The 24,534-nt window shown below is 34.0% G+C and overlaps 1 protein-coding gene and 1 pseudogene across 6 annotated transcripts in view; both read right to left on the reverse strand.

Moving 5' to 3' along the window:
• Positions 1-2,438: 2,438 nt before the first annotated feature.
• The window catches only part of METTL4 (methyltransferase like 4), a 40,090-nt gene continuing 17,994 nt past the window's right edge, over positions 2,439-24,534 (reverse strand). For 4 of the 6 annotated variants that reach the window (XM_011360474.2, XM_011360476.2, XM_011360475.2 and 1 more), the window contains 6 exons: positions 19,129-19,498; positions 17,099-17,168; positions 11,247-11,421; positions 9,365-9,471; positions 8,849-8,940; positions 2,439-2,942 (listed from right to left, as the gene is read on the reverse strand). In XM_011360474.2, coding sequence (XP_011358776.1) covers positions 2,797-2,942; positions 8,849-8,940; positions 9,365-9,471; positions 11,247-11,421; positions 17,099-17,168; positions 19,129-19,498 — 960 coding nt within the window. In that variant the 3' untranslated portion in view covers positions 2,439-2,796. The remainder of the gene's footprint in view (positions 2,943-8,848; positions 8,941-9,364; positions 9,472-11,246; positions 11,422-17,098; positions 17,169-19,128; positions 19,499-24,534) is intronic. The other 2 variants (XM_023530836.1, XM_023530837.1) reach the window with 1 other exon arrangement.
• LOC111739864 lies at positions 20,577-22,048 on the reverse strand (annotated as a pseudogene).

Genomic DNA, 24,534 nt, shown 5'->3' on the forward strand with positions numbered 1-24,534 from the left:
CTAAAAAGATGGAAAATCAGTGATAGTTATTGCTCATCAGTCAGTCATGTCCCATTCCACCAAAGCTACAATCTTGACAAATAAGAACAAAGTAATGGAGGTTGTTAAAGGGTCTGTTTCACTGAAGGCAATGAGACTAATGAAAATTTGAGAAAGGCCTATACCAGGCATTGAGAAACTGTGTGCCTACAGTGGCCAAGAGAACTAAAAGAAACTAAATCAAACTTTGACTAGAGAGGACAAATAAAAGCTGAACAAGATAGGAAGATGAATGTCAAAATCAAGTCGAAGAGGATTTGCTTCCAAGAGTAGTTAAATGTTCTGCGATTTGACTCTAATAGACTCTCGTTGTTAAGAGAAAGGCCATGAATTCCAAGGATGCGATCTTGGGAAATAAAGTTCTCTAAAGTTTCTTGACTGGTGTCAGCCATTAACCATGTGGAGATGAAATGGCTGGGAGGCTTTTTGTGTGGGTTGCCCAGGATGTCCACTGCGACTGCATGGCCTCTGGGTAAGTACAAATTAAACCAAACTCTAGGGCTGGAGGTAAGAGGCTAGAATGCAATATCACTTTGGAAATCCATAGTCATTTGCTTGGTTTTCTATATTCTTATATGGAATACAGCATGGACTTTGGAGTCAGGAAGTTAAACATTCTAATTCTAGTTTCAATACCACTTACATAGTTTTAGACAAAATTGTCTCCTTAGCCTCAGTTTTCTTAACTACCAAATAGAAGCAATATCTCTCAGGGCTGTGCAAGGATTTAATGCAATAAAATATGTTAAAAGTATAGCAAAGAGTAATACACACTACTCAACAAAAGTTAGTTTTATCCCTTTTCCTGGGCATTTCCAGGAGTCCTAAAAGACCTTATGCCTGTAAAAACAATATGATAGAAAAAAAAAAAAAAAACCCTTCTCAAATTTCAAAATTAATATAAAAAGTTGTGATGGAAAATATAATATTAAATAAATGGAATAATAAAATTAGGTCGGTTGGCTAAAACTCAGTGGCAATGAAGTCAAAGTTCAATGCTGTTAGCCTGGGCTTTTTGTTCTCACAAAGTATGTTACTGTTTTATTTTACAGATTCATCCTTTATTCAAAAAAAGAGCCCAATAATTAAATGTTATTAATTATTATAATAATTATAATAGATGTTATAAACAAGGCCCAGAGGATGTACAACTTAGGAGCAGAGTTAAGACTGAGAATGTCTCCCTATTGAATACCAGACTCTGTGAATAAAATTTTCTTTTATTCTTTTAAGTATCAGTATCTATGATATAAAGTTAAAAAGTCCAACAACTTGGTGAGGATGTTTCCACAAACTATATAAAATCTATAAATACTACAAGAAGCGGAAAAGAGTTTCAAATGAAGTTGTGAGAGGTATGCTTCAAGTTTAGTACATTTCCCTTTTAAATAACAAGCTATAATTCTTTTACAAATACAAAATTAAGCCTCTGATATTATACTCACACATTTTAAAAAATTACCAATATTTTCCTTTGGCAAAATAAGTAAATAAACTGGCAAGCTTGTCAGACAATCATTTCAATCTAACACTTTACCTAGTAGATAAATATTTGTAGTAAATCTGTAAATAGTATAAATACTTTTTCCAAAATATTAAGTGAAAGAAATCAGACACAAAAGATTACATATTCCATAATTCCATTTATATGAAATACTAAAAAAGCAAAAGTAACGATAGAAAAAAACCATTATCTGTCAAGGACCAGAGATGGGAGGAAGGGGTTAACTGGAAAGGGATACATGAGTTTGGAGGGTAAAGGAAATGTTCTGTGTCATGATTATAGCAGTAGACAAATGACTATGTTTTCAAAATTCACTGAACTTCTATACTGAAAATTGAGGAAATTTATTATGTGAAAATTATACCTCAAAATTTTTAAAAGATTATATATAACCAGCATGCTTTTAAAATAATCACTTCATTAAAATATTGTACTTAGTAAACAAATATTTATTTGTAGAAAATCTGTAAATATACTTTTTTCATAATCATGAGTACTGTCTACTTTCTGACATTTTTATAAGAAATATTTTTAAATTTTTTCTAGAAAAACAAGTAAACTAAGAAGTACTTGAAAAATGACCTTGAATGCAATTTAAAACTCCAAAAATATTTCCTAAACTCAGTATGACCTTGGCTCGTCTATGACTGCTTTTCCCACAATGTAACAGTGTAACAGAGGATGTATATTCCGGTTGTACAGGGGCCAAGTAGACAATGTGAGTATTACTGTCATAAAGTGGAGAGTACAAGGCCTTTTTCAAAAAAGCTGCCACCGCTGAGTCCTGCAGAGTGCACCAGGGAAAAACACATGCCTCAGTGTAGCCAGAGCATCCAAAGTTCAAAAAGAAGCAGAAATTTGGACTTTTATGTGAAATTTCCTGATTTTTTTAGAATGATGGTTCAAATTTTTTTTATAACATTGTGTAGGCCAAACAAAACACATCCGTAGGCAGAATTATGACCTCTGGTCCATAGTGTATGGTTTGTAACATTTTCAATAACAAAGTCTTGTTATCTTTCCAATGGCTTACATTTTTGAGTGAGTCTAGAATAATGTGGAATACTAGTGCAACTGAAGTAAAATTCATCTCACAATTACATGAAGGTTAGTTATTTCTGGCCATTTCACTGAAAATACAAGTCCTATTTACATTTCTAAGCATACTGGTTGGTAATAAAAGAAAAATTCAGTTAGAATGAAGCAAGAAGGAATGAGGAAAACTGAAGAAAATCACAACTTTAGGATCAGAGTCAGCTTCTAGATGCCAGAGCAATAAAGTAATCCACGTGCTGAAATTTTAGAACTTCATTGCCCCAACTAGTCCAACCTGGCAGTAAATTTCGAGCAAATAATTCCAAATACTCCCCATCTGGTTTGATAAAGTCCTTTAAAATCTCTGTTCAAAAAAGAGAAAAAAACACAAAAATTATTAAGAAAGGAATCAATATCTTTTTATCAGTTAAGAGTAAGAAGAAAAGCGAAAATATTTCCTTAAAAAAACAGTAAATTAATTTCAAGGATTTTAAACAGTAAATTAATTTCAAGGATTTTATAACTATAAATAGGCTTTCCTATTTATAGTTACAAAGTCATTTGAAATAAGCACTCTTGAGATTGAGAACAATACCATCAGAACTTTAGGCAGTCTTGATTTATCAGTTTTCACTTGTAGATAAGAAATGAGGATTTTAATACCCACATAGGTGACTTTTCAGTTTTCCAATACTGCTGACACATCTCCTGCATACTAACTTATTTTTTAATAATTGTAATCCATGCATGTTCTATAGGAACAATAAAAACACAAACCCACTTTAAAAACTAAGATAGAACATAAGACTCTACAAACATATACTTCAGTGAAAGAACAGTAAAATGAAAAGCTGGACACAGAAATATTAAGAACATATAACTACAAATAACTATACCTGCTTAGCTTTAACTTGACAGTACTAAAGACATTCCTTCACTTCCAAATTATAGATCCTTATTTACCTAAAATTTCACCATATTATTTCCACAGTTAAGTATTCCTTATTCAATGTATTAATAACTATTGAAAGTCATATTTTGTTGAGGAAAAGGTAATGGCTAAATAGCTGTGATCTACACTAACAGAAAGAAAAAAAATACCATCGAAGCTTTTTTTTAAGCACATGCTCATTTGGATGACAAATATTTAAATCACTTTAACCTTGATCACATTGCTAGTTAGCTATACTAACTAATTACAGAAACTGGGTATGAAAATAATTCAGGAATAAAAAGTCACTAGAACAAGTAAAACATAATTCTTAATTGCTATATAAGATTGAGCTCAGGAGAAATCTATCAAATTCCTTTTAGGAATAAGAAGGGTTCCTTAGGAATACTTGATTTAGGTAAGGTTTAAGAGACAACCTATCAAAAATTTTATCTTTCATAATGTTCTTCAATTGCTCTCACAGCGAAATAATTGTTTATTTGTCTGAATGCACTGGTCCTGCTTATCAAAAATCAAAGGATTAAAAGTAATATATACAACTCGAATGAACTCACACTTGGGCTTTGCTAGGTTCTAGGAGATGCTGACATGAAGACTTCTAGTCCTTTCATAAGTATATAATTAAATGTTACTAACTTGAAAGAGAAAGATTTCCCCAGAATCTTAGAGGACAATAAACCTACATCACTTTTCCATTTTTTCCCATGAATTCAATGCTTTACCGGCCTCAATTCACTTTTAATGTAGTCTAAGGTTATACTGAACCAAGGTTTTGTTTGTTTTTGATTATTTATTCAGTTTTTTAGTAGAAAGATGTTAGCAACTATATTTTAGAACTTTAAACTGGAGTCTAAACTGGAGTCAGCCAGTCAAAAATGTTTACTGTTCTAAGCATCCTCAATAATCAATGCTATTTAGAATTTAACAAAGGAAACAGATACTCATGTTTCTAAAAGTTCACAGCCTAACAGAAAAAGACGACCAGGTACTTGAAGTGGAAAAATACATACAACCTAAACCCATTTACACTACCTACTTTCTCAGCCTAACACATTCTGGCATGATTTTATTTTTCTTTCTAGTTTACGAAAACAGAAAATCGAGGAGTAATGTCTTTGTAATGCAAAATGTTTAATTTCAAAAAACGAGGTAAAAGATATAAAAGCAAATTAATAGAAATGTTTTATTCTACTAATTTTAAATATCAGCTTTAAAAAATGCAAGATCTTAAAAGTTCCTATTACAAGAAAAAAAATTTTGTAACTATGTATGGTGATGGTTGTTAACTAGACTAGTTGGTGATTGTTTCATAATACAGATGTTCCTCAACTTATGATGGGGTTATGTCCTGATAAACTCATCATAAACTGAAAATATCATAAGTTGAAAATGCATTTAATATAGTTAACCTACTAAACATCACAGCTGAGCCTACCCTACCTTAAACATGTTCAGAACACTTACATTAGCCTACAGTTGGGTAAAATCATCTCATATTAAATACACTCTAGATTATCAGTTGTTTATCCCTGTTATTGAGTTGTTGGCTGGGAGGTACGGCTCACTGCCACTGCCCAGCATCACAAGAGAGTATTGCACTGCATATGGCTAGCCCAGGATAAGATCAAAATTCAAATTCAAAGTATGATTTCTACTTAATGCATATCACTTTCACACCATTGTGAAGTCAAGAAATCATAAGGAGAACTATCATAAGTCAGGTACCATCTGTATATCCATATACTGAATCATTGCATTGCATATCTGAAACTAACATGTTATGTCAATCATACCTCAATAAAAAAATGCAAATATATACATTTAAATATGCATATGATATGTACATACTTAGATAATTACATAACATCTGGCATTAGTAAAACATACTTCTAACCAACAGAGAAGAAGTAAACCATGCATAGCCAGTCATTCTCTTTTTGTTCTGGGGGCAAGGAGCAGGGCTGGGGGAGAAGTGGCTCAAACTATATGTAGAATCTCATCAAATTATGTTTTACTATTCAGACAGGAACTATTAGTACATAAAGTAGTAAAAAGGAATAGAAATTCCTCTGTGGTAAAATATGAAAAACAAAGTTTAATTCAAATACTTTTATTTTATTATTTTCCTATTAAATCTTTAAACTTAAGAATATACATTTATAATGTTAGGTTTTAAGTCACAGCTATTGATAGCTTATCTTTAAATCTAACAAGGAAACTTCAAAACTTAAAAATATATCATTTTGAAATGGAATATGCTGCTAATTTGAAATGGAATATGCTGCTAATTTGGTCTTTTACATTTTGCAGCAGAAATAAATTATAACTTTTTTAAATATCTTGGTGTTTCTAAAAGCAAAAGTGAGGATATTTCATTTATGAATTTGCATAAAGCAGTTTAAGAATATTTACATGTAAAAGTTCTAAGTGTTACATATACAACATTTTTATCTCAAATCTTAGAGTTATGGTTTCAGAATAAAATACTACAGAAATCTGAAAGTTGCTTTCTGGTGGCTTTAATCTATATGGCTCTATACCGAAAATACAAGCACTTGGTATAGAATGACATGAACACGAAAATAAAGGATTACAAATATTTCTTGTCTACCACTACTTAACCAAAATATAAGGATTACATATATCGTGTAATGCAGATTTTTTCCCCCAAAATCTAACTTGTTTTTAACCATTCTCAAGCCTAAAAATGTGTTTGTACTGCACTCTACTGGGAACATGGCAGAACTGTATTTCATAGATATAGGCTGCAATACTAATATCTATTAGTATTAATAAAATACTAATTGTTTTAAGTATTTTAAAACTCTTAAAACTAATCTGTAAACATAATTTTATTCTATTTAAAAGTAATTGATAGTCTATGGTCATGCTTCCCTGAACAAGCCATATGATCTCAGAAGCTAAACAGGGTCAGGCCTGGTTAGTATTTTGATGGGAGACCACTTAGGAAGACCAGGTGCTGTAGGCATAAAAAATAAAATAAAATAAATAAGGGATTGAAAACTGACAAGGTCCGTGCAATCTGTGAGGTCAACTAAGGGTTGCCTTGCCTAAACAAGTAAATAAATAAAAAATTAAAGTTAAATTTAAATTAAATAAAAGTCATTGATAAATAGTTTAACAACCATTTGAGAATGAAAGGTTTCAAGTCTTACCTTTTGGATTTTTAAAAGTACAAAAATAAGCCCTAAGGCAAACACTAAATTAAGCTTTGGTACTCACTGACCGATAAAGAAAATACGAATGAAAAGAACGCAAATTATATTTCTTCCATCAAGTATAACTGGCAACAAACAATTTTTTTCAAAGAACAGTACAATCTCACCTTTCATTTAAGTCACATATTTAATGCATTAAAGAATCTATGATAGTCCAAAGTTTAAAGAATTATTCACTGAGAATTCTTCTAAATCAAAGAATGAATCATCAGGTAAACATCTGACTATTTCTCAAATGAAGTAACACTGTAATGTCCCTTCTGCATAAGCAGTTTACAATAACAGAAATCCTAAGTGCTATCAATAAAAATTCTTTTGGGAATTTGTATTCACTTTCCCATATATCCTAGGTCATAAACTATCCCATATTCCACAAAATAATATGGTAGGCTAGTGAACTATAGTTTTCCTGAGTGACAGTTTGAAAGTTTGGGTGTTTTTAAAGCAGGGATCAGTCCAAATTAATAAAATATATATTCCTGAAGAAATTATTTGAATACTAAAATTTGAATATCAAATTAAATATCTCTGAAGGACTAACATTTCTATTTTTTAAAATCACTTGAAAAATTTAGTATTTATTGAGCTTCTACTATATGCTACAGAATTTGAAATATATTATAACCAATCCTCACAACTATGAAAGATTAAATATCATTATTCCCTCTTTAAATGAGGACTTTGAGGTGGAAAATGATTAGAGTTACTCACTCAAGTAGCAGGGTAAGGATTCAAACTCATGTCAGTAAATCTCCAAAGCCATAACTTTCTACTATTCCTTGCTGCTTAGTCTCACTGAGTGATGAACATTATACTAAAGCATTAAAACTAGTAAGAATTGCAGGCTTTAGCAATTATCTTTTTAGCAGTTCAGAAAAGCAAAATGACCTCAGTGTAAAACTGAGTCTCTTCCAAATATCAAGGTAATTCTAATTATCTCTCTGCTATTCTGAGCTCTTGATTTTTAGAACAAGCAAGAGATAGAGTCCTGGTAGCAAAACAAAGCCCCCTCAGAGACCCCATCAGTCTTCATGCTGTTGGTGAAGAGATGGGGTAACAACCAGTAGCAAGGGGAACCTAAAATATGGTGTTAAGAGGAAAGACTGAGGTAATATAAAACTATCTATGCAGTGCATCCAGCGGTCTGCAAATCTCTCTTGCTTCAACAGTGTTTGGATGGAACAGATCCAAAGATTTCCCTTCTACCAGCCCCCAACCATCCTCCAACTTCCTTTCCGGTCACAACCTCTGGGACCAATAAACACCATTTTTTATGGTTAGCTCCTTATTGCCAACCAACCATAAGCTTCCAGATTCATCAAAATTATTCCAATGAGGTAGAGGCCATCATCAGCCACCTGATCAATCTGTATCTCCAGGGCTCCTACACCTACCTCCCTCTCTGGACTTCTATTTCCACCACATCAAAATGGCTCTGGAAGGTGTGGGTCACTTCTTTCAGAAGTTAGCTGAGCTTTCTTAAAGATGTAAACCAGCAAAGCAGCAGCACCCTCTTCTGGTATATGCAGAAAGTGCCTCAAGATAAGTAGATGCCATGGAAGCCTCTATTGCCTTGGAGAAATGCGTGAATCAGGCCCTTTTGTATCTGCCTGTCCAGACCTTCTTCTCTGTGACTTCTTGGAGAAGTAAAACTAGATGAAGAAGTAAAACTCATCAAGAAGATGGGACCTGACTAACCTCTGCAGGCTGGCTGGCCTCACCTAGAGGAGTATCTCTTCAAAAGGCTCATCCTCTAGCACAACATCCTTTAAGGGGCCCCTCTGCATGCCCCTGGTGTCAGGGCCTCTGCCTGAGCCTCTCCCTGCAGTCATTGGGCAGCTTTTTAACCACCTAGAGCCTTCTTCCAAGCCATGGACCAAATAGAAAAATAAATCTTTTTGCAGGGAAAAAAAAAAAAAAACAAACCTAAGTCATTAATTCTGCCATAAAATTTTAGAATGTTAATTAAAATAACATACATCTGATTTAATTTCTAACCTTCTCAACCATTCAAATACTAAATTCAATTCTTTTTTCAATTTGACAGAAGTCGTAACAATTCTATTTATAAAAACATACCAGCAAGAGGTGGCTTATGTGAGTGAAGAGTACAGGGCACACTGACAATTAATTTGTGATCTGGAATGGAGGGCACTTTTACATCAGCATTCCTAATTAAAACAGAACAACAAAGTAAATTATATTTTAAAGAACTTTATATTTGTGTGTGTGTGTGTGTGTGTGTGTGTGTGTGTGTGTGTGTGTGTGTGTACCACAGTTGCCTTAACTTATTTTCACCTTTTAAATAGTATCTGAATTGAAAATAAATTTCATAGAAACAATAATGGAAATCAACAACTTAAGTACTGAGACATTTCCAATAATTTCCTTTTCTACAATGACAAGTGCACACTAGATAAAACGAAAGAATATAAATTTTCATATGCCACATCATTCATACTTTTCTGGTGTGGGACACTTTCAGATTTTCAAAAATGTAAAAATTAGGGAAAATCAATGATTGTTGTGTTAATAATTTTTAAAAGTCTAAAAATTAATACATTTATACAATTTTTTAAAAATCACCTTTCCTACCTTAATGGTAAAGCAGTTTCTTCTCGAATTCTCCCCAGTATAAGAACTTCATAAGGCTTTTTGTGTGGAGAATCTAGTGGGAACACAAACTCTCCTGATTTGGTGATCTGATAGAAAGGAGTCAAAAAAAAAAAGAGAGAAACCATACATCTCTGTAAATATCCAGAAAAGGATTTTTTCCCCCTATCACTATACAGTTACCACAAAAGAAAATGAAATTATTAAACCTCTAGGCTACTGCTGTCCAATAAAAATATAATGTGAGCTACAAATGTAAGTCACATATGTAATTTCAATTTTCTAGTAGCAACATTTAACAGAAGTAAAAAGAATGTGGTGAAATTAATTTTAATTATATCTTCAATTAAATTAAATGATAAACCAAATTATCATTTCAATAGGTAATCAATTCAAAAAAGTTATTGAGATATGTTATATTCTTTCTTTCATACTAAGTCTCTGAAATCCTCTATATATTTTACATTTAACACCACATCACAATTTGGACTAACCATATAGTAACTACCATAATATTTGACAGCGCAGCTCTAAGGGACTAAAAAATATTTTAAGCATCATTTTATCATCTTGTATACAAAAATCTCTTCTTTTCATTAACATTTATTCCTGGTAACTATGCCATCATTAACCCATTTATTCATTCATTCAAATAATACTTAATGATTACTGGCAATGTGACTAAGTAGGTTATAACATTTTCCTTTATTTATATAAAACGGTGTCATTAAATACTGTCAGAGCTAAAATTAATAATGAAAGAAGCTCAGGGATTGATGAGATAGAAAATAGGCGAATCCCTTGGCATTATATATCCAGAAATTCAATTTTATCATTTCACCCTGGAGTAATCAGACTCTCAAAGATTCACTTAACCTAATCAAATTCAAAACACAATTTATAACACTATCGATTCATTAATTAACCAGGGAGATACATATTTTCATTATCAGAATATTCATATCTTCTTTCTAAGTCCCATAAAATAGGTGTAAATAAATAATATACACAGCTTTTACAAGATATTCCAGCAGACTACAAAATACAAAGCACATAAAAACAGAACTCTCCTTTGTTTATAATGAATATACCAGCTATATAAATATTAAACATTCAATTGATAATAATCTGGCTTATCTTTTTAAAATTTAGGAGGGCTTTTGTGGAATTCCTCTAAGTAGACAATGTATCTTTAAAAAGATGTCCAGTGAACTCTGACTGATGCTTTATTTTTCTGTATTTTTTCGTATTCTTATAGCAAGTAGAGATATTAAAGATCATTCAACCAACTGGAAAATTGGAATCATTTCTTTCAAAAGTTGGCAGAGCAGCGCATAAAGCACTGAAGGACCTAAGTTAAGATTTAAAGTATGAAAGGTTCTTGGTTCTAGCATCTTCCCACCTCTTTCACATTGGGTCACTTTGCTATTCTCCCTCCCACCCCCAGCACCATAAGAAAAAAAAGAAAGAAGTCACAAAGGGTGACTGAAATTGTGGATGTGTAAAGAAGACGATGAAGGGTAAGACTGATGCTATGTTTACTGGTGGACAGATTTCCCAAAGTTTTTGTTTGTTGTTTTTTAAACTACAGACATCAGAGCTTTTGAAAATATCATCCTCATATCTCCCTGAGTGATTTATTAAGGCCAACAGTTTTGGACTCTACCACAAAAAAGACACAAAACAAACAGGTATAAAGCCTTGAAAATAAGAAGACGAAAGTATTTAGCAGCAAAGTAAAAGTTTTAATTAGACCATGTTGAAGTAGTAGAACAATGACATGTTAAGCATTAAAAAGTAGATGCTAACTTTGTGTGATTACATGTAAAACTATATTAACAAATAAGTTAACTTCTGAACTTACTTTTACCCAGTGCCATTCAGCAACTATCTCCACAGACCACGAAGGATAAAGTTCTTCCTTTACAAAACGTAGGTGCTTCTGTCTATTGGTCACCCAAGTAATAACGAGACAGTTTGGAGCAGCCAGTTTAGGGACAGGTATCTGCTTTATTTGCAGTGGTGATAAATAACTGTACCTAAAAACAAACAGGAAAGATATTAGTAAAATTTGCTGCAAAGAAGAAAAATAAGCAGGGAGAAGATCTGTATAACACTGACTCTACAAACACAAAGCTCCTATATTTATTTATATAACTAAATATGAAGCCACAGCGACACCCAGTGGACACATTATTACATGCAAATCAGAAATAGCCCATTTTTCATTTTTACTAGTTTAAAATTATCAGGTTATATCTTTACCACTTCTAAATTCATTACCTTTCAATAATTTTACTAATATTTATAATATTCTTTTTCCCATTAGAAATTAAGCAAACATTATTGTTCGGTTTCCATAATCTGTACATTACACAGGGACCCTGTCACAGTGAGTCTTGACACTACTATCTAAATATTCCACTATATTTTCAACCCTCAATCTATCATCCTGTTTCTTTCTTCATTTCCAATATATTCCACTGGGCTCTCTGAAAACTTCATGCTTTCATTACAAAAAAAAAAAAAATAAGATAAAATAAAATAAAAATTCTAGCCTTGTACTTCCTGGCCATTAAGAGTATGAAGTCTAGTTTCTCCTGCTATTGTAGAGCATTACTTGCTCTACAATATCCAATAAAATGAATGTGGCCCTTTCTCTAACACCCAATCCACAACAGGGAAAGGAGAGGTCAACATTCTCCCAGCTCCCCTATTACTGCTTCCAGAATATAACTCATTTACCTTTACATAAAATCCCCTCTCTTTGAGAGGTATGCTATCCAGCGATGCTAGCCTCTAATGTTTCTTACTGAAACCATTTAATCTTCACTCTCCATATTCAATGAATACTTAAACTCCGAGATCCTTCTATTACCAACACAAATTTTGCCATTATCCTGGGCAATCTCAAAGCATAGTCTATATCACGTGCGTACTTCAACTATTCTTCCCTTAAATAAGTACAATTGCACTGACCCCAATTCAATAATCCATTGCATTGACCATAACTTAGACCTTGTCATCACTTACATTTGCTCCATCTCTGAAACCATGAACATTGATTTCTGATCATAAGCTCCTGTCCCTCACCTATTTTTTGACCTTATTGGAGCACCAGTCAGTGCCCCATTCCACCACTTTACTGAGTTTCTATCAGCTTCTTCCTGCCTGCACTTGCTCCTCTTCCTAACAGACTACCAATCACTTCATTGCCCTCTCACTAGCACCCTCAATTCCCACCCCACTTTTACCCTTCACTCCACAGCAATTACAAACCTCCAATCTTAAATTCAGTGCAATTCAACTCCTTCATAAGGGGAAAATCAAGCGTAGAAAAATGCAGAACTGAATAACTAGATCAATGAAATCCATCTCAGACTCTCAAAACTACTTAATTCTTTTACTTATCCTTGGTCAACTACTACAAACTGCCATCTCTTTTCAAGTCCCTTGCCCAGACTCCCACTTTTGGCAGAAAGACCACCAGACTCTTTCAACTACCTAACTTCTCCTCCCTCCTTATAACACCTTCCCTTATATATTTCTAAGTATTTCTTTTTAAAGGAAATGGCATGGCTTCACCTATTTAAATCGTATACATGAAGTCTGGAGAAACATGGCAGAGTGAGACATGTCCCCAAATCTCTCTCCGTGAAATAACAATAAGCTGAACATCTAAAACTCAACAAAAAACACCCAAACTACACACCAGCACGTCTGATCTGCACATAAGAGCTACCACAGGTCAGAACCCCAGGTGTCAGGCGTTGGACTGGGAGAAACAAGGAAGCTGCCTCTCACAGCCAGAGCTCCTTGTAGAAGCTGGGAGGGGAGAAGGTACAGCAAGTTCCCTGAAGAGCCTTGTCTGGGAGAGCTGTGAGCTCCACGTGGCCGGCAGCAGTGCCCAGTCATCAGGGCAGAAGGCAGAAAAGCAGGACAGCAGAAAAGCGGGGACGGCAGAGAAACAACAGTTGATTTTTACCAGCCGCAGTTGCAAAACCAAGGCTGAGCCACAAGCCTCAATCCCCAACCCAGAGGGCCCCTCCCCCCGTATCCTCCGAGACCTAACACCATGGAGCTCAGGGGAATATAAGCAAATGCTACTGAAACTGTTGCTAACACTGACAGGGACTGAGACTGAGGGTAGCGAGCATGATTAAACATCTATAAGAAAAAAAAGGCATTATTAAGGCTCTATACAAAGCAGGGATCTAAGAGGCTTAGACGCCACCTACTGGAAACCAAAAGAAAAATGCCTTCTTTGCAACAGGCTAAAGAAAGACTTTTATATAATAAATCTTCTTTCTGGAAAGAAGGCAGAGAAATAGTCCATTAAACACGATGAACAACCAAGCAAACTAAGCATCTCAGAAAGAAAGTTAAAAATCTCCAGAAAATAAGCTTACAGACATAGAAATATGTGACTTAAATGACAGAGAATTCAGGATGATACTTCTGAAAAAACTCAGTGAGATCCAAAATGATTCATATCAACAATTTCAGGAATTGAAAAAAACAACTAGATGAGCAGAATGAGTTCTTTAGTAAGGAGATCGAAACCCTTAAAAAGAACAGAACTTCTGGAGATTAACAACACACTGCAACTCAATAACAACAAAAAAAAACAAACAATCCAATCAAAAATGGGCACTTGAACAGACACTTCTCCCTAGAGGACATACAAATGGCCAACAAATATATGAAAAGATGCTCAACATTCCTAGCTATTACAGAAATGCAAATCAAAACCACAATGAGATACCTCTCACACCTGTTAGAATAGCTATAATCAACAGGACAAGTAATAACAAATGTTGGAGAGGATGCGGAGAAAAGGAAACCCTCATACACTGCTGGTGGGGCTGCAAATTGGTACAGCCACTATGGGAAGCAGTATGGAGGTTCCTCAAAAAACTAAGAATTGATCAAGCATATGACCCAGCAATCTCTCTACTGGGTATTTACCCCCCAAAACCTGAAAACCCATATCCGAAAAGATATTTTCACACCAATGTTTATAGCAGCATTATTCACAGTGACCAAGACATGGAAGCAACCGAAGTGTTGATAATTGGATAAAGCTATGGTACATATATACTATGGAATATTACGCAGCTATAAGAAGAGATGAAATACTGCCATTTGAGACAAATGGAGGGATTCAAGATAATCATGCTAAGTGAAATAAGCCAAATAGAAAAAGTTGAAAATCACATGATATCACTTATATGTGGGAGACAAACCTAAAAACAACAAATGAACAGAACAAACAAACAGAGACTCATCGTCATGGACAATAGACTAGTGGTTACCAGAGGGTAGCAGGGAGAGGGGAGGGGGAAGTAGATGGGGTGAAAGGGGTCAAATATGTGTGACTGAAAGAAATCTAACTATGGGAGATGAACACACAGTGTTAACATATATATGCCTTACTGTTGCAGTGTACAGCTGAAACTTATCTGATTTCATTAACCAATATCACCATAAAAAATGAATTTAAAAAAATTATAAAAAATAAATTAAAAATTCCCATCTTCTAGTATCTTGTAATACTATTACTGTCCTCTTTCTGTACTTTCAACCTCTCTAGTAGTTCCTTCCCATCAACCTATAAATATGCTTATAGTATCCAATTTTAAAGAAAGAGGAGAGAATAAACAGAAAAAAGAGAAGGGAAAAGAAAAGGAGAGAAATTCCTTCAATTTGGTCTCCTTCTGTCTATAGTTAAGAACTGGTATGCATTTAGCCTTTCTACTTTCTCTACTTTATTCCTCAATGGACTACAATGAGGCTAATACTATTATAACTGCTCTGGGAAAAGTAAATAACATCAAAATGGCCAAATGCAATAAACACTGGAATCCAGCTCTAACACAGGGCAATTGTATGATGTCAGGAAGTGATCAATAAATATTTCTTAAATAAACAAATGAGTAAAACAATTCTGATCTCATGTACCCGAGTGTCCTGCCATCTAGACCAGTGTTCTTCTAGTAGACTAGCATATTTTGTAATTAAAGTGATGAATTTTAAAAATTAAGTTTGCCACAGTATGAAGAATATCAGCTCAAAAATTTGAAGTTTGATGGTCCCAATAATTGCAGATTTCTTGACTGCCTTAATTTTATTTTAATTTTATTTAATTAGGTTGATTGTAGAGGAGAAGGATGAAATAGTTATACTTCGTTTTCTAGTTCTAATCTGGAGACCACAAAGCAAATCCCAAAATACACATCTTTAAGTGTTGCAATAGAAAATATGCAATATCACCTATGTAGCATTCTTCCCGAATATGTTTAACCTGAATCCAATCGTGAATAAATAATCAGACAAATCCAAATTATGGAATATCTACAAACAAGGGGCTTGGACTCTTAAAAAAGAGTCAATATTCTGAAAATAGAAATGACTACATTAAAGGAACTAAAGAAAAATAAAGACCAAAAGTAATGAGTGATCCTTGATTAGACCTTGAGTCTAAACAGCAAAAACAAAAAATAAAGCCATACAGGATAGTTTGAGGATAATTGGAGAAATCTGAACATGTAATATATATTTGATAATATTGTTGCCAATATTAACTTTATTGGGGGTGATAACATTATCGTAGTTATATAGGAGAATGTCTTTGTTTTCAGGAGATGTCTGCTAAAGAATTTGTGGGTGAAATTATCATGTCTGCAACATCAGATTAAAAAAGCAGAAAAATGGAGAGAAAATACATACAAATGTGGTAAAATATTAATAACTGGCAATTCTAGGGGAAAGATATTTTGATATTCAAATACTATTCTTCCAATTTTTCTCAAAGTTCACAATTTTTTTAATCAAAAGTTGAAGGAAAGAAGCAATATAGTAAATCATTACAATGAGGAGCTCATAAATATACACCTACAAAATAAATGGGAAAGAAAACCAAAACTTTCAAAATGTGCTGTGTAAAACTATCATAAAATACTTTAAATGAAGGAGTCTATTATTCAAGATTATAAAAATTTGTCCCCAAAATGTTGCTAACAAGATCAAGCACTTGTTTACTTTTTTAAAATTTCTATAGAGTATTCCAAAATAAGATGTGAAAAACTATTAATTTTCATTAAAAGGAAAAGCAAGTGAAATTTAAGCTAGATTTTTTTTAAAAAATTCTTGGAGAAAACTGGAGCACATTATCAAAGAATATTACAGAACTGGCCTCACTGATTCTTTTGAATTTAACAAAACTAAAATAATAATAAGCAGTGGAGAACAAATAGTCTTTTAAACAAATGATGCCCATTCTCCTATCCTCCCCACCCACACACACACATACACATACACAAGGACAATCCTATCAGGTATGACATAGATTACCTCCCAGAAGCTAAGGGCAAAGGTCAGATTATTAAGGAAAATTACATTTTGGCATATATTTCTACACTTTAGAATTTGATATCAAAGAAGTCAAAAATGTTGCCTTTGCTGTTACAGAAACATCCCTGAACTGGTTCAGTCAGTAATCTTAGCTATTAATAAGTATATTACTTGTAACATTCTTACACCTATATATAGTTCTAGTTCAAGAGAATTATTTAGTTAAATAAAATTTTAAAACTAAAGTGTTTTAGTAGTTTGACAACCTATCATAAAGTAATGCTTTTAGCATATGTAACTAGAATGTACAAAGGACAATAGCTTTTAGAAAGCATATCTAATAGATAATTTACTTATACTTACCTATTGCTTCTTTTAACTGATTTGTTCTGCCATGGTGGATCTATCACAATTACATCATATGTTTTCTTATCTGAAAACAAAGACATAACTTCAGAATCTAACTGTGTATACGATCACTTTAAAACTAAGCATGTTCTTCAAAACTGAAGTGCATTCAATACATACACAAATATAATGGAATGGACAGAAGGTTTGTGGCATTTATTCAAACTGAATAGTTTATCTTAAAAAATTAAGATATTTCTCCTATAATTTAGTAACATTTGGATTTCAACATGACTTTACCTACTACTATTTTTACAGAGACTCCCTGAAAATAACTTCGGCTCACTTAGCTGGACACCAGTGATTTGTAAAATGCCCTATAAGTCTTTACAGCAATATTAATACGGTCCTTTTGAACTTCAGTTTTTTGCTTTTTTTAACTTTACATGTGAAATAAACTTTAAGTCTTAAAACTGACATATTTTCCATAATAAAATTTCCCCAATTGTCTACTAGTGTCCTTTTTTCTGATCCAAGATCCAAATCAGGATCACACATTACATTTAATCACCATGTCTCCTAAATCTCATCTAGGAAAGTTCCTCAGTTTTTGTCTTTTATGACCTTGACACTTTTGAAGGACACTGGCCAGTTATTTAATATGTCCCTCAGGTTGGATTTGGTGTTTCCTCATGATTAAATTTAGGTTATTAGTTTTGGCAAGAGTACCACTGAATTTATGCCATGTCCTTATCAGAACGACATATCAGAAAATATAGGATATCTCATTATTTGTGATACCTTTGACCACTTGGATAAAGTGTCTATTCGGTTGCTCTAGTTTTCCCTTTGTAATTAATAGGTATCTTGTTGGGTTAGGTACTGACTGTGCAAATATCTTGTGTCTCATCTTTTCGCCCACCATTTTGACATACAAATACTATGGTGTTTGCCAAATGAAAATTTTCTAGGTCCATCATTCCATCCACATTTATTAATTGGAATTTTACTGTAAGGAAGAGCTGTCCCTTCTCCCTCTTTTATAAACAAAGGTATATTTTTCTAAGTGTATAATCTCATCAGTAATTAAAAGAAAGCAAATTAATGAGGAAGTAACAGTTTTAAAACTATCAGAGTAACAAAGGTCAAAAAGAATGAGGAAAAAAATATTCAAACATAGCATGATTTTCTCATTAATTTGTTATCCTGTCATTTATCCTGAAGAATTTTTGATACTGTAACATGAATAACCACTCATGTGTAAGATGGTTGACAGCAATTAAAAGGAGCTTTTAATTAATGAGCTATTTTTTAATAACTTCAAATTTTGAATAAAATGTCCAAATAATAATAAACAGCAGATTAAATTCAACTTGATCAATGCCCTTTATCTACCTCATCCCTTAGAATATTATAAATTGTAAACATATAAATCGCTGAACTAAACTCCTGATGCAGATTATCTCATTTAATCCTCAAAATGGCCCTCAGAAGTAGGTATTATATTCATTTTATAGGTTAAAAACCTGAAGTTCAGTTTTGTGAAGTGCCCAAAGGCTCACAGTCAGTAAGCTTCAGAATCTAAATTCAAATTCAGGTCTGTGTTACCCTGGACTTCAATATTTAGGTTTCTTAACTTTATTACAGGAAAATATTTCAAGAAATTTTAGACAATAATCTTGAACATTAGCTTAAAATGTAATGTAAAAGGCTAGGGATGGTTTTTTTCTAATTTGCTATGAAAAAAAGTTATTTGGTCAAATCCAATTGTATCTTGAATTCCTAAGCACAAAACAGTAACTATATTTGCTCTCTTGAGGACCAGTTAGTTTTTGACCCTTTGTTCATAATAAGAATTTAAAATTTTTTAAAAAGCAAAAGTTTGCACTTTAAAATTGAATTTAAAAGCAAAATTACACTGAGAAAATTAAGTGTTTACCCTATCCTCATAAAATGTTTGCCCTCATTCAATATTCAGACTAAATCTTGACTTTTGAAGCTGCAGAAAAATTATTTTTCTAATAATAAACATAATAATTACTTACAATTCAGAAGTGGGTGCATACAAGAAATGTCAGACAAAAGAAAACTGCTTTTTGGTGGCAGCAGATATTTCTGTCCCATTAAAGTAATCATTTTTGTAAAGCTAGAGTTGTTTTCAACAACTTGTGAAAATAAATTCTGCTCTGTAATAGACACATTATCTTCTATCAATTGTAATGCTGGAAGTTCCATTTCATTCAGAGAAGGCAAATGCTTTGCCATTTCACATAATTTTGACAAATTGCAGGTATCAAGTGGTAAAGGAATGGGATCGCTACTTGTGTCCCATTTTTCAGAAAGTGGATGAAGAAAGCCACTTTTAAAACCTTCTTGGATTAACTGTGAAGATCCATCCAAAATCAGCCCCCTGATCTGTAAGAGAATTTTTAAAAGTACATTAAAAGGTCACTGACATTAAAACAACTTTCTAAATAATGAAATTCCTACTATGTTTTGAATAGTTGAGCTTAAGGATTGAAATCAACATTCCTAAGGCTTACAAGAAAATAATTTTATACTACAATGAAAGAATGTGTGAGTATACTTTAAAACTGCTGTTTCCTAATTGGGGAGTCAAACAAACTTCATAAATACACTGAAAATTAAATCACCAAACAATATATAAGACAATGCATCCTTAAAAAGTTATAAAATGAATCTGATTATATGTTTCTAGAAGAAAGGATAATTTCTAATTTGTAAAGAGAATCAAGTTTTAAAAAGATTTAATCTCAAATTTTCTAGTGATTTAATTTTAAAATAAACATACCTTTGATTTTATAAAATATAGCCTGAATTATTAAGAAAGAAAAAAGTAACTATAAAATAAACAAAGTTTTGCTATAATACAACTATAATAATCATAAAAACAATAGCCAAGTTCTGCTTTTGGATGGAGTACCTTTAATCTGAAATTTAAAGAAAATTTTTTTTTTAATTTAAAGTGCATATTTAATGTACCTAAAGAAAAACAAAACAAAACATCTGACAGTAGACTGGATCATTATAACCTTGAAAATGTCAAAAAAGAAAGTCTGCGTGAACATGAATTTCCAAAATGAAGGCATCTACTACATTTTGCTGATTCTCAAACACTGTTGCTGGGAAGAGCACAGAAAACTAGAAGATGCCTTTCAGATAAAAAATTTAAGGTGGTTATCAGAGTGTAAGGAAGGGAGGAGGTTGACAGGGTAAAGGGGATCAAATATGTGGTGACGGAAAGAAATCTAACTGTGGGAGATGAACACACAGCATAAACATATGTATGCCTTACTGTTAAAGTGTACAGCTGAAACTTATTGGATTTCAATGTCGCCATAAAAAATAATAAATAATTAAAAAAAAAAAAAGAAATTTAAGTACAGGCGAACCAATGCAGCAAAGCACTTTTAAGTTCAAGTTATGATATATAAGTACAGAGACTCTACTTTCAAGCACTACATTTTTAAAATAACTGTTTAATGAGGAAGAGAGCCTAGTGATTGAGAGAAAAATTGAGCCACTGACTGATAACAAGGAAAACTAATTCAGACCAAAGGAAATAATGCAAAAACCTTGGCATCAAACAGACCAGGAATCAAATCCTGACTCTGCCATCTCCCACTGGTGTAATCTTTAGCAAGTAACAACTCTGACTCAGAGTTTCTTCCTATACAGAATGAGGATCATAAGGCTCACCTCACAGGGAGCTGGGAGAATTCAATGAGAAATCAGGTACAAAATGCCCAGCATGGTGCCCAAATGATGGTAGGTGCTCAATAAACATTAGTTCCCTCCCACTAACTCCCATGCCATTTTTATCAGTAAGCATCATGAAAGGGTTTGGAAACTGCTAAAATGCATTTCCTCGTGTCTAGATTCTCAAATTTATCAGTCTATTTACAAGCAGATTTTCTGAGATAAGCCTTAGATACAAAGGCCTAAGATCTGGTGAGAAACCTGACTTGGATCACTGTGGACATCTGGTTCCCACGCCAATGCCTAAAAAGCCTGTCTAGGCCCAGAATGCAGCATGAGTGGCCAAGAAACAGCCAGAAACTAGGGCAGCCAAAAAAGGGAAGGATTATTTGATCTTCAGCTCTTGTCCTTCAACTGTGTAGTGCCAACAGATGAGCCCAATTGGGTCCTGCAGCCTGGCACTGGCCATTGTCACCACAGTCATTGGCAGCAATCTGTCTTGGCTCAAGTGTAAGGGGTGGTAGATGTCAATCTTCTTGGTTGCTGTTGTGCCTACATGACTCTTGCTATCAAATTTGGAACACTTGTTAAAAGGGTTACTGAGCTGCAGAGCGCACTGCTCCAGGCATACAGGTAATATTGACCGCATTCCAGAACTTGGAGGGTTCTCTGAGGCACTTTTTTTTCAAACAGTGCTTTTAATTCCTCCGCTGATTGCTTAGAATTTCTTTCTTTCCACTGAATATTTTTGCATTTGATCTAGTTTTGTCTCCTTTCAGAGTAACTCCAAATTTTGAGCTATATTTGAGCATCTTCTAATACCAACACCCCAGAGGTAATATCAACTGAATGGGCATATACATAGCCCTGAGTCTCACCACTGCTTCCCTGAATTTCTGACCCACTGTCTCCAGTCATCAAATGAAGATGAACCTTCTCTAAGTCAACATCATGATGAATGAGAACAATCTCACACATTCCTATGTCATCACCGGTCACATGTGACTATAGAATATGAGCTAAAATGATAGTTAGATTTGTCCAAGAAGGCCATCCTTTCTGTGGGCCAGTTTCCTTAACTCATTTCCCATTTGCCCAGAGAATATTCGCTGGCAGCACTTGCGGCTACAGCGTTTGAAATAATTTGTGGATACAGTCCTCGTCTTACCCCCAAAGTCTGTCACAAAATATCTTGCTTTAATTATTATTTTCGCATCGCTGCAGTATATCGATAGTCTTTGGGAACAAACGACATCATTCTATTTATAGCATTCTGTTTTTAGTAGTGGTATGTCCACTTACAAAATATAGTTAATTCTCTATCGCTGAAAATGTCAAATCCTAGAAAACGCATAGCATTCCTACGCATGATGTTAACATCATTCTCAAAGAGTTATTAGCCGAAATTCATTTGATGAATCCGATATATGTATACATTTGTTACATTAGGATTAGAGATAAGTTCTATTTAGAAATAACTCCAAAACAGTTTTTATATTTTATTTTCACATTGAAAACCAGTCAGATTTGCTTCAGCCTCAAAGAGCGTGTTTATGTAAAATAAAATTAATGCTGGCAGTGAGCTGCATTTTTTTCTAAATGAGAAATGGGTTAAAAGACTATTTTATCCTCTTCATATTGATTCACAAGCTCACCTACTTTTGCCATTATCAGTGATTCTCTACCTTGAATCACTTTACTTTTCTAAGCTTCAGTTTCAGCATTGGCAAGATGGGAACAGAACATAATATCCTTGTTCTAACAACTGGGTTTGAATCCTGGCTCTGTATGGTACCGGCTGTGTAATTTATCTAGAATCTTCCTAATCTGAAGCTGTTGCCTCACTACGGGCCAGGTTGGCCCTGGGACAAATTCTTTAGGGAGAACCCAGCTTCCCCACTCCTCTCAGCCCCTATCCCGAGGTCCATACTCTCAGAATCCTCAGGGACTGGCACTCCTCTCAGCCAGCTCAGCTGCCATTTTCCAGGATCACCTTCATGCGCCTGTTGCTCACCGCTACCCATTGGCTGAGCAGCACCCCTGTTGCCCCCTAAGTCACGCCACAACCCAGATGTCTAAAGAAGAAAATTTCTTACAAGGCTTTCAGACCTTGGATGGATGTCAAGCAATGCAGAACAGTGGTCCCTAAAAAAGGAGAAACAAATGATTTCTCTAGATTACTGCTTTGAGAAAGTTTCCAGGCAGTAACACATGGAATAAAACTCATTCAGAATCCAACAGCCTCTCTGAGTTGAAGAATAGAGCTGGGTGTCTGCAAAAGCCAAGTAGCTACAGTTTGCAGGGCAGGATACCAGAGAGAAGAGAACTGAATAGACAAAGAGATCTTGAAAGTTGCACAGGGTTAAGTCTCCAGCTGAGCAGTGAACAGCACATACACGTGATGAAACTACCTAATATCAGGGAAATAACCAGATGAAATGGTCAGAGAGAACAATCCCCAGAGCTCACACAGAACTAGGAACATTTAGTGCTCCATCTGGCCATAATGGAAAGGTAATTCACAGGGCATCAAACAGACGACGCAGAAGAGTATTTGCCTCAGTAATTGGGAAAAAAAACAGCTCTAGACTAAAGTCTGCTCTGGTCTTAACTAAAAAAGCTTAAAGGAAATCTCAAAAAGGTCAACCAGTTTCAAAGTTAACTATGTCCAAAAACAAAGTTCAAGAATACGTACAGGAATGTGAAAATATCCAGTACTTAACAAGCTAAAATTGAAATACCTTACAAAAAAAAAAAAATTAACAGGAATAGAAAGCAGAAAAATTCAGTACATTATAAAGGAAAAATCACTCAATGGAAACACACGGGAATGAATGACACAAATGACACAATTAGTAGGAAAAGGAGTAGATTTACTTGCAGCCCATTTAGAAAGATTAGAAAAGGGTATTAAAGCACTTATCATAACCATATTCATATGTTCAAAAATGTAAAGAAAAAATGAGCATGTTAAGAAAAGCCATGGAAACTATAAAAAAGACCAGATTGAGTATCTAGAGATAAAAACTACAATGTAGAAATGAAAACTACATTAGATTGGGTTAACAGATTAGATATTGATTAATGAACTTGAAAACAATGTAATAAAAGGAGGAGAAGGAGGAGGAGATAAAGGAGGATGAGGAGACTACATTAAAGAATATCCATAATCAAACTGCTGAAAAACAATGATAAAGAGAAAATGTTCAAAGCAGTGATAGACTTCCAACTCCACTTCCAACCAAGATGGAGTAAGAGGGACAACAGCTTTCAAGACAGTGGACATTAAGACTACAAAAGACAATGAAAAAGTTATAGGTAAGCCCTATGACTGTCCCCCACTAACTGCCTGGAAAATTTCCAGACCACAGGAAGGAGGAATCTGGGCAGAGCCTAGAAGAAATCCAGAGGAGAGGAGACAGAGCTGAGAATATGGGATGGCTAAAACCATTAGAGTTCACAGGACAGACTACCAGAGATAAAAGAGCTACACAGAGGGAGAACTATAGACCTGCAGGTAGTCACACTAGAGAAATTCCCTTAAGTAATGATCAGCTAAAGTGTGTGAAGGAACTACCCGCGGCCGGGAAAAGGACAACTGAAAAGGACTAGAAGAAACAGTGCCTGGAGCTCCTGCAGGACCAGGAACAGTGCCTGTTTCCAACATTCAGACTAGAAAACCTCATGATTTACAGGGCAATTGGGAGACAATTCACCACAAGTCTCTTTGA

Source organism: Pteropus vampyrus, unplaced genomic scaffold (genome assembly GCF_000151845.1).
Source record: "Pteropus vampyrus isolate Shadow unplaced genomic scaffold, Pvam_2.0 Scaffold55, whole genome shotgun sequence".
NCBI classification, from domain to species: domain Eukaryota; kingdom Metazoa; phylum Chordata; class Mammalia; order Chiroptera; family Pteropodidae; genus Pteropus; species Pteropus vampyrus.